The sequence below is a fragment of the Neodiprion fabricii genome, chromosome 1 (genome assembly GCF_021155785.1).
Source record: "Neodiprion fabricii isolate iyNeoFabr1 chromosome 1, iyNeoFabr1.1, whole genome shotgun sequence".
NCBI lineage: Eukaryota > Metazoa > Arthropoda > Insecta > Hymenoptera > Diprionidae > Neodiprion > Neodiprion fabricii.
Window position 1 is genome coordinate 39,387,650 of NC_060239.1, and position 11,083 is coordinate 39,398,732.

The 11,083-nt window shown below is 42.6% G+C and overlaps 1 protein-coding gene across 3 annotated transcripts; it reads left to right on the top strand.

Moving 5' to 3' along the window:
• The first annotated feature begins 3,760 nt into the window (after nt 1-3,760).
• Nucleotides 3,761-10,930, top strand: LOC124187750 (voltage-dependent calcium channel subunit alpha-2/delta-3). 3 transcript variants are annotated; one of them, XM_046579833.1, is made up of 13 exons: nt 3,761-4,078; nt 4,242-4,323; nt 4,620-4,918; nt 4,999-5,372; nt 5,634-5,953; nt 6,045-6,305; nt 6,634-6,762; nt 8,154-8,506; nt 8,599-8,803; nt 8,878-9,652; nt 9,782-10,134; nt 10,212-10,505; nt 10,576-10,930. In XM_046579833.1, the coding sequence occupies exons 1-13, from the start codon at nt 3,987-3,989 to the stop codon at nt 10,798-10,800; spliced, it is 3,762 nt and encodes a 1,253-aa protein (XP_046435789.1). In that variant the 5' UTR covers nt 3,761-3,986; the 3' UTR covers nt 10,801-10,930. The 3 variants fall into 3 exon arrangements, with proteins under 3 accessions (XP_046435789.1, XP_046435791.1, XP_046435790.1); XM_046579835.1 differs by lacking the exon at nt 4,242-4,323 and having other exon boundaries at nt 3,763-4,078; XM_046579834.1 differs by lacking the exon at nt 6,634-6,762 and having other exon boundaries at nt 3,764-4,078.
• The last annotated feature ends 153 nt before the right edge of the window (nt 10,931-11,083 follow it).

Here is an 11,083-nt window from a genome sequence, read left to right on the forward strand (position 1 = left end):
CGTGAGTACTCAACTACTGATGCAACTTGTCCCTGGGGCTAGAAGCGCTCGTGTATATCAACGTCTCCTAAACTGCGCCCAGGGCGGGTGGCAATAACGCGCGCTAAAATCAATATCAATCAAAATTGCCCTCGGTCACGGCTAGTTGCCGGTATACTTGCACTCCACGATCAACCCACTTGTCCGTTGTTATCATAGTTTCGGCGAGCCAGTCGCCGACGTATCGCTGTGATCACTGCCAATGACCGACGCGTATTGCTTATACTGTATATCACATCATTGGGAAGCCTTTTAAACGATATAAACGAGACATTCTAGGTGCTTTCCGAACCTCAACTAATTACCTATCCGTCGAAAAAATCGGACATTTTTGTTATTATATCTGTACACTTGCCTATTCATAATAAAATCACTCGTTTCTTCACTGAAGATTATAAAAATATTCTGGTATTATCAAGGATTCAATATTCGGTACAATAACCATGTAACTTGTATCTGAGTCAATTGTTGGTTTGTGGACACAGAAAAATGTGTACAGCTTACGCCTAATGGCAAATTCTTCGTGACAGAGGCGTGAGAATGGAACACACGGAGTTGGAAAAAAACCATTAGGAAACAATAACCGGCAATAAAATTCGATTGAAAATAAATCGGCCTTGATTGGGTCAGTTGATCGAAATTTTTTCTCTTTTTCCGCGAAGAGAAGGACCGTGTATAACGCCTACCAAATGGGTTTCACTTCTATAGATTCGTAATAATTTGTTTACCCTTACGTAATTCGATAATGACTTATTGTTGAAAAGTTGGGAGACACCAGAGAGTATTAAGCCTTGGGTAATCGACCCTGCAGGTCGTCTCAACGTAACGGATTGCTTCATTCGGTCGTTAGTTGATGGTTGGAAGTTCATATTAGAGAGCCCCCCTTTTATGCTTCGATCACGCATATAATAGTTGCCGAAGTAACAGCTGCAACTACAGCTGCACGCTTTTTGCACCGAGCTGTGTAAAACACACGGAAAGCGAAAAAGACATTCTCGTATTATGATAGTCGGAAAATGCGATCGTATATAAATCATCGTTTTTAACGCTCCATTTCAATGGGATTATCGTATACTGGGTTATAATAAATTCAAATTTCGAAGTGAGTTTATTTGTGAGATTAATAAAATTTTCATCGTCATGGGGATGACGAGATTACACGGTTAGATAAATTCTTTAAATGTTCTTATCAACGCTCTGAGCGACCTGATACCAAATCATGCCGTCCCGTTGCCTCTGGTTTTCTGATCGTCGTGATAAAGAATGCTAACTCCCTTCCAGATTTCGTTATATACTCACGTCAAGGAATTCAGACGAGTTTATTAGTATTGTATAGTTTAAGAATTTTAAAAAATCGTGCAATGAAGTTCATCATTTCTTTAATTAAAAAATAGTTACTCAAAAATTGCCACTTGCACATTGTTTAAAAAATAAAGTTAACATGCTCAGATTGCAGATAGGGGATAAGCAAAATGGCATTCCATATGGTATATTAGCGAACTATGTACTAGACACGTTCGTAGCTATCGAAAGTAAATACATGACACATTACACAAATATAAATACGCAATTAAGATTACTTGAAACAGACTAATTCTTTCTCTGCTTCTTCCCCGTCTTACCTAAAATTTGTTTCAAATTTTGTCCAAGCAATCCAAATATAATATTGTCATCACATGTAGTACCTGCGTGATAATTTTCTAGGCACGAAAACGAGAATAGACGGTCGAGTATGGAATAAATTAAACTTTGTTGACGCAATAGGGTTCAAATCGTAGAATATAAGCTGTACAATGTTAAAATAGCCGAGGACAATGTTCAAATTGCCGCATGCCTTACGCTCGATACTTGTGAGTCTGTATATCTATGGATACGCAAATTTAGCATTCCGTACTATTATACGCATGCATTACACAGCTGTATGCAGTGCATATGGGGCATTCCATGTCGACTCGACCAATGATTTTCCCTCGCTATTATTGATTTGTTGCAGAATTTTTTGAGATTGGAGAATCGTATAAAAAATCCTGCAGCAAATCAATAAAAAGCGAGGGAAAATCATTGGTCAAGTTGACATGGTATGCACCATATACTGTCTAAATACGATTTATGTTTTAACACTAAAAATATTATGCAGTCGAATATATTCATCGTAGTCCAAAAATTGGTAGGTAAATATTGTGTTATCAGCGATCGCGTGCGCACCACATTCCTCTCGCGGTGTGAAGCGAACACCGACGATCGTTCAAACAGTACATCGCAAAACCCGTTAAGAAGGAGGATATAGCGACGAAAAGATTCGTGAGGAAATCCGTAAGGCTTCATAGAGAAAAATGGAAGAATATGATAGACGGACGTACACGAAAACCTAATGATACCCGAAATTTAAACCGTTTGTAAATGTTGGTGTAGGAAAAAAAAAGCCACTGTTATACCGTCGAGGAAAAAATCTCTCATTACTCGGCGTTGTATTTTCGGCTTGATTGTTTTTCTTTGCTGGATCGAGAGCTGAACAGCGTCGTGAATCGGGCATCGAGAAGGAAAAGCAACTGCCTGGTCAGCATAATTTTGCTACTGAGATAATGACTCTCCTCAATCTTCTAACGTTATACATTATATACGTAAGTGTATATATATAAGATTATTAACTACCAGATCTATTGTAAACCCGTGCATCCAAATTCTCTTTATGTTTTATATATTTTTTCTTTCTTCTCTCTAGTTCCCTGATTGGCGAAGAAGACAGGAAGAATAGCTACCGGAGGCTACGAGGTACATAATGATGTTGAGAAGACCGGATTTGTTTGGATTTGTGTTAAAATTACGCGCGTATGAATCCAGTCGGCTTAAAGTCTGGGAGTATAAATATTAATTTCATATCTATTTACTTAGTGGATAGATAATCTGGGTGGTTTGTGAACTCTGTAACATTCTTCCGTTATTAAAATCATGCGAGCATTCTATCCACGCGGTTACATTATAAAAATATTACCTACAAACATGATTGGAAAATACCAGGATACTATGTTTTGCATTGTCATCGCAGATGTATTTTCTCGATGGTAATGGTGAAGTAATAGCGCCTGACCTGTTCTATCAAGACTTGAGGATTTCTACGGACGTGAACTAAATTATCATTTAATGACAAGCCAACTGCTTCACGGCTTCGTCAATCGGTATCCGATCTCTAATTGGGACTTGCGAGGTTCTTTGCAGAACAAGAATTGGTACCACTTAATATGACGCCTGTACGATTAACGTTCTACTAAATCTTCATACGCTTCTTAATAAATATGCGATGTAAAATTCCGACCGCAATCACCGGTTCCAAATGCCACAGATCCTTGCAAAATCAATGTCTGTACGTAAATGAAAAAAAAAACACCGTTTTCAAAGGGATATACGTTTAAGGATAAGTTATGATGGAGGCTGTCAAGTGATGACGCATGTAAAGCGAAGCGAAAAACATGGATAATCATACTTTTGGAAAATATGATTGTGAAATAAAATACCGAAGGAGCTTTCGACGGCACATATGGATCGGTTGCGTGGACTACGGAAAATGTCAAGTTTGCTTTTTCAAACGTGACGTCGAGACCCCGAGAGGTAGTTAGTCCTCAAGTTGCGTGAAGAGTTACCGGCTCAGAGGTACGTGACGAGTTTGGTTTTATAAATATACGTGGTTCTACGTATTTCGGAGTGGCGAGCCGGCCGGCGCCCGTTCATAGCCAGCGCTCCGGTGTACCAAAAATAATCAGATCTCAAGTCTGGGTGAAACAGTTGAGCCAGCGTGTCGCGACGCCGTCTTTTCAGATAAGGGAAAATATGCCTGATCTGTAATCCGCGGCGGTTAAACGACGCTCCAAGTCCGGCTGAAGCTTTCAATCCGATTCGTAGGATAGAAACGTTGATGCAGAACAGTCGTGAAAACTTTTAGTGACCCAACCATGTCCCACAACGAGAACCTCGTCGTCAGGTTCTCCGTAATACTCATCATTCTACTTGTACCCGGTGTCAGTGTCGCTCGAGATGCCAAAACGTGAGTGTTCCATGTGCATGGTTCGTTCGTGCAGATAACGAAATTAAGTTATCTAACAATCCAACACAACTACGGTACCAGTTGAGATTTGAGGTACCATTGACGAGAAGTCAATGACATGACCAGCGACATGTTGTTCTTCTTATTCTCTTTTCCGTTATAGAGTTGAACAATGGGCGGAAAGAATCGGCTCGGAACTGTGGCAGCTTGCGAATGCTACGGCACGCTCGGATGATTTAAAGAATGTAATCCGCACGATTTTATTCGATAATAACTTATAGTTATAAAATTTCCGCACTAACCAAATTGGCTGATTGGGTCATGTTTAACTTGTTTATACTGTAGGTACACAAAGATGTACTATGATCGATGATCGCATACAAACCAAAGTTCAATAATTTGAAAGCTTTAGCTTATTAGTCCAAGTTCTCGTGAGCGTAATTTAATCAAGTATAAATTCATGTAGAATCACAGTATAGAGTTTACACTTCTTCCGACGACGCTGTAGTTGTTCGTAACGATCTTGATGCTCGACTTACAGCAATACGTGAAGCAAAATGCCCGAATCGAGGAGAAATCGGGACAGGAGATGGTCAAGTCAATCTCAGACAGCGTTGGACGCATGTTAAGTCGAAAGATGGACGCGGTCCGCTGCATCTTGAAGAAGGCCGAAGAAGCGGCTGAGCTATACAACGCATCCGGACTTCCTGACAGGCTCCATCTAACCAACGAGACAATACCTAGTATGAACATGTCCTACTTCTCGGGCAAATACAGTTCCGTCAATAATGTGCCTGTCAAATTGCCGGAATCCCTCCTCAACACATCCGCCATGTACAGGTAACAACAATACAATTCACAGAAGGACGCGAGAGAAGGGCGCAAAATTCATGCAAGTGCTGCTCCAATATCTTTCGCAGCCCGATGAACCTCACTGCAGATTCGCACTTTTACAACATCCCCGTGAACACGGACTTCTCCTCAGTCCACGTGCCAACGAATGTGTACGATCTGGATGTGAAGGTAAACGCTGCGATACAATGGTCGAAGGCCTTGGACCAAGTATTTCGACAAAACTACAGATCCGACCCAGCCCTTTCCTGGCAATATTTCGGATCGAGCACCGGCATCCTTCGGCTGTACCCGGCCATACAATGGCGCACGGAAGGTGATAAGCCTGACCTTTACGACTGCAGGATGCGCAGCTGGTTCATCGAGTCGGCAACATGCAGCAAAGACATGGTCATTCTCATCGACATTAGCGGTAGCATGCAGGGCATGGGCTACTCTATCGGTAGGAACGATTTTTACTTCCTTAAAATCAAACAAAACCATCGTCCGAGCAACTAATCTCCTGCCTTCCTTGATTGGAATGATTGTAATGAATGCAGGTCCACAAATGGAGGAATGTTTGAAGCGGAGTAAATAAGGTCCTCGCGTTTACCGCCATTTCGGATCTTTGGGATGTAATATGTCTCACGTATGCGAGCGTGAGGATCTTACTTAACCCGCGACTTCCATTGTCCCACCATTTACGGACCTTGGTTCTGTGTAGCAAAGACAACCGCAGTGGAAATTTTGGGGACGCTGTCGAACAACGACTTCGTGACGATAATCGCCTACACGAACGAAACAACCGAGGTGGTGCCCTGCTTCAATGGTACCTTGGTACAAGCAACCCCTGAGAATATAGCGGTGTTCAAAGATGGATTGGAGAAATTAAACACCACGAATCCAACGATTCTCAGCAAAGCCTTCAACAAGGCTTTTGACCTCTTGGAAACCTTCCGAACGTCCAAGCAGTGTAACGCATCAAATCCATGCACCCAGGCCATCATGCTTCTTACCGATGGTGTGCCCGGAGACGTTGCGGAGGTAAGCCGAAACAGTCATCAGCCAAACGTAACAACGAACGCAGTATTTAGTTAGACTTCTATCTACCGATGTCCTTTTCGTGTTGCCGAAGGTATTTGCCGAGCGAAACAGGCTGGAAAACGGAACATACATGCCCGTCCGTGTTTTTACGTATCTACTTGGCCGTGACGTTACGAAGACACCAGAAATTCAGTCGATGGCTTGCTCGAACAGAGGCTACTACTCTCACGTCCACACCCTGTCAGAGGTCCGCGAACAAGTCCTCAAGTACATCAATGTCATAGCGAGACCGCTCGTACTCCAGAAGGATATCCATCCGCTCAGTTGGACTCATGCCTACGCGGACATCTCGGTAAGTTTGCCACCCCTTTCATACTCGATTTTACTCTCTTTTTCGATCTTCTCGTCGTCCCGATGTCCGCGGCAGACGGAGTTGGATATTAAGATTATTAAGTAATTAGTTAAGATCCTGACCCGGACTTTCGATAACGTGTTCTCTCTTCCACTGATATTTATCTTGACCTTTCTCTAAAGTGCAAGTCCTACGATTCTTCGAAAGTTTGTTGTGCCGGATACTTAGACTGATTATTGAATACAGAGATATTCGATATTCCTTGTTTTGTGTACATGTGCAGATTTATTGTATATATGTATTGTGTATAAACTGTACGAACGTGTAGAATCCGGCACTAGCTACGTGGCTGGGGCTGGTAATGGAGCACCCTGAGCAAAAGTCGAGGCTCATCACGCATCTGAAAGGAAAGGAACAAGGCGTGCAAATAAACGAGGATGCCATCTACATTCAGAAGGTTTTCAGCATAAAAAATCCCTCAACACGGCTCGTTATAATTTTCTCCACGTTTTAATTATTGTCCGCTGGTTCTTCTTTATTTTATTTATTACTTTCTCATGGTCAATTTTTTATTTTTTTTCTACTTTCACTTCCTCCTTCTTGGGTTTCATACCATTGCCTGGCAGTCACGATATCCTTACCCCCCTAGACCGCTCTACGTTGTGCGTATAGACTCTAGAGTGCGGTAGCTGTGCAGTTGAATTAGAAACTTCAGTGAGTCTGTGGCATAAGTAATAATGCCTATATAATATTTATACCTGTAGTTTGCAACCAGAATCGTCCCCGCACGCAAGCACGACGAGTTCTAGTCTTATACCATTTTTATACGATTTTCGTTGAATCTTTGTGACTTCTCCAACTCATACCTGAATTACACACCTGCAATAAGACGCAGGTCCAGGACTGGAACGCGATGAATTTACACACATGCACGTACGCACGTTCAACCCCTTTAATACACACGCACACACACACACACACACACATACGTACGCAAGTTGGTTACCCACGGAAACTCAGAATTCTTCGACCCCATGCAATGTATGGATCCCACAATAAGTATCTCTGTCGTGATCGATTAAACCTTATAAATGTTGTCGTAAGTGGTTGAATCAGTGATCATTACCCTTCATGTGCAACGAAGGGATTCCTTGCACTGATCTCTGACGTGTTAACCACCCTATCTTACTATTCTTTGAATTTTATTTTTTCAACGGTCTACGGAGATCACTGCAACCTCCGTTCATTGTCACGTGTTTATACCTACTATATATTCTCATACTTCAGTCCCGTTTACATATATATATCGTGTCGTTTTCGTTGTTGTTGACTGTTGTTGGATGTTATTTTTCGTTGTAAACTATCGAATGTAAGAATGTACACCATTCTGCCTGCCATCAGAAGTTTGAGCACACCCTTATGCGTACACCTACGTTCTTGTACTTAATCAACGTCAATAATTCAGCCTCCGTCATGTGACTGATTGTGAAATTTCATTAGAACTTTGACACTTTGACTGATTGTATCAAGGCCATTAACACTTTAGCCCCCTCATTGACGATATCCTTTTATTGTAAAATTCTAGAAGGTAACTTCACCACTGTCGGTACAGCTATAACGGTTCTTTGAGCGAGGCAATCTATAACCCTATTTCATTGCGCTGTTGCATTACTTTCGGGTATACACGTGCTCAGTTTTCTGACGAGCAGTGTTACTATACTTATTACCTCTTCTTGCATACCTGCAATCAGAGTACGCATTACGTATAATATAGATGTTGCTGCATTTATGTGCGATATTACTTTTCCGCCGATGAGCATGTTCTAAAATTCAAAAACGGGGTTGTAGCCTGATGCGGAGGACTCTAACTCGTCCACCGCATTGAAGACGGCTTATCAGGAGTACCGGCTGTTAACATCCGTCAGTGTCCCAGCGTTCGACCGGAAGGGTAACCGGAACAACGAAACGAAACTTGCCAACCTCTTGGGGGTCGCCGGGACCGATGTTCCCCTGGACGAGATAAACAGGTTGACGCTTCCTTACAAACTCGGCGTCAACGGGTACGCTTTCATAGTTTCCAACAACGGGTACGCTATTCTTCATCCTGATCTTAGGCCTGCCTACAAGGGAACCTTAAAATTAAACTACAACAGTATCGACCTCACAGAGGTCGAAGTGATCGGTGAAGATCTGGGACCCAGGTAAATTAGTCCGATTGTTTATCTAAGGGGGATAAAAAATCACAAATAATCAGTTTTCTTTTCTAAAATATAATAGTAATCGATTGATTCAGAATCCCCGGAGAGGAGGTGCTGACGCTGAGAGCAGCTCTAGTCAACCATAGAAATGGTACTTTGTCAAATGTCACGATAAAGTTCCATTACGACGACTACAGGAGGGTCACCTTCGAGAAACGAAACTACTTTTACGAAGCCCTACCAGGAACACCCTTCGGCCTAGCCATAGCACTTCCGGAATATGGTACCAAATGGATCAATGTAAGCCGTTTATCACTCATGCAAATGTCACCCACAAAAGTTTTTTAAGCTTTATGTCAGCCCTTGAAAACCAGGTTGGCGAAGAGATAAAGAAGAACTGGAACATGGGTAGAAAAATCATGGACTATTTCCGCGGTGACCGTTGGCGAATTCATCCCGGCTGGGTCTACTGCCGTTTTCACTATCTTGAAGGACATGAGTTCGATCGACCTGAAGATGAGGTGAAATTCTTTCTTGAATCTCTTGATAATCCCGATACCTGGGAATGGCACGAACAATACGAAACCAAGTCAGACTCCAATAATACGAACGAGAAGGTAGAGAATAATGAGGAGAGCAGGATGAAGCAGGATGAATTTGAACCTTCGGCCGATGAGGACGATGAGTCGACTGTCGAGACTGAATACGCGACTGATGATGGCGACTATATGTACCCATACGACGAAAAGATGTCAGAAAATGAAAATGATACACAACCTTGCAACCGGAAGACGCTTGACGACAACGCTTATTACTGCAACAAGGAATTAATGGAACTTCTTGTTTTCGATGCGAAAGCGACAAACGTCAGTTTCACAGGAAGATTTATCTTCTCAAATGAAACAGAACGGCAATTGGCCGCCATGTACGGAGTCTTTCTGCGATTTGTCGCAACCCAGAGCGGACTCACGCGATGGCAAGACGTTGGAGACTCTCCCGATGTAGAAAATGATTCATGGTTTTGGAACCAGGGAGAAGAAAACATTAAACTCGAGTTTGGCGACCTCCATCGACGAGCGGTAAATGAACCATGGTATAAGGGAGCCATTTTTCAGCACACCGTTGATCCCGAAAGTATCTCGGTGACAGGTAATTTATAGAAATATACTTCTACGTTTTCAGTTATATGAAGATCCATTCTGCAACTTTTTGTTGTGTGATATGAATTTCACATATTTTGCGACCGGATGTGAACACTTTGATCGATTTTTTTCCCAGTTCCAACTATCCGAGGGGCAGACGCCGTCGTGACTGTGGCACAAGCGATATTCCCCAAAGATGGAGCCCAAAAGGCTCCCGCGGCCGTTATCGGATTCCAAATGCCGATGGAGTCTTTATACGCAAGGTTTCAGGACCTGACTCAAGACCACACTGAATCAAACTTTTCTTGTGCTAGTGCAGTGATCGATTGCTACCTGATAGACCAAAACGGCTACGTTGTAGTTTCTGACTTGAACGAAACTGGGATATTCTTTGGCACCGTTCAGGGTGGTGTTATGAAGTCCATGATTTACCAAGGCGCGTACAAGCCCGTGGTGTTCTACGATTATCAAGCGCTTTGTTCCTATCCTGTGAGCTCATTACCGCACGAGATCAAACAATACCGTTGTCGGTTTCCAATATACTGACTGCCTTTTCAACCTTCCAGACGTTCAAGGGTGCCGCTAATTTCCTCAAGACTCCATTTCACCACTTGGCGCAACTCTCGACCTGGCTCTTTACTCGCCTGGTGTGGCTAACTTTGCAGATCGTCGAGTTTCCGGTGGCTTGGAGTAAGAAAGATATGAACGAAGACGCTCCAGCACCGCCTCCTCCACCCAAAAAGGTTATCGAACATTACGCTTGTGACGAAAAAAGGACCCTCTACATTTGGCAGCCGAAGCTCGCAGAACATTTGACCAACGTTTCCGATTATCCGTCGCGACCATTTTATGCTGAAAAGGTCTGCACAATCTTTGTTCTCACGCTGTTCGTGGCCCCGTTCGGATTTCATTACCTGCTACTGATTTCAGGTCCCTTTTACCAACCTCGTGCTTGTCGTCGTCAATGTCTCGTATCCGTCGTCTTACGAACGCATTGAACTACACCCCACGGAGATACGTCCGGAGTTTTACTCAAATGGAGGCCAAGAATTCCCCTGCCACAAATTGAATCTCACTCACCTGGAGAGACGTGGACTTGAAGGATGTTACGCGGAAGATCCTGGAGAGGATGAAATTAAAGACTGTGGCGCTTGATTCTGATCACGAATTTCCGTGTACCACGGTCAACAATTTTACTGATGGGTTTCATGGTATTTTTTTACCCTCTTACTAAATATCAATAATCAGTATTTGTATAAAAATCAATAAATTTTCCAATTATTAATTTGTGCACCTTGTACCCATTGTTTCACTCCTTTCTTACCACCCCCGGTTCGTTGAGATTCCAAATATTAAAACAAATCAGTTTCATTTGCTTTCTAGTCTACACTTGACTTTTAAGGTATATGTTTACCACATAATCATTCTGACAAATTTT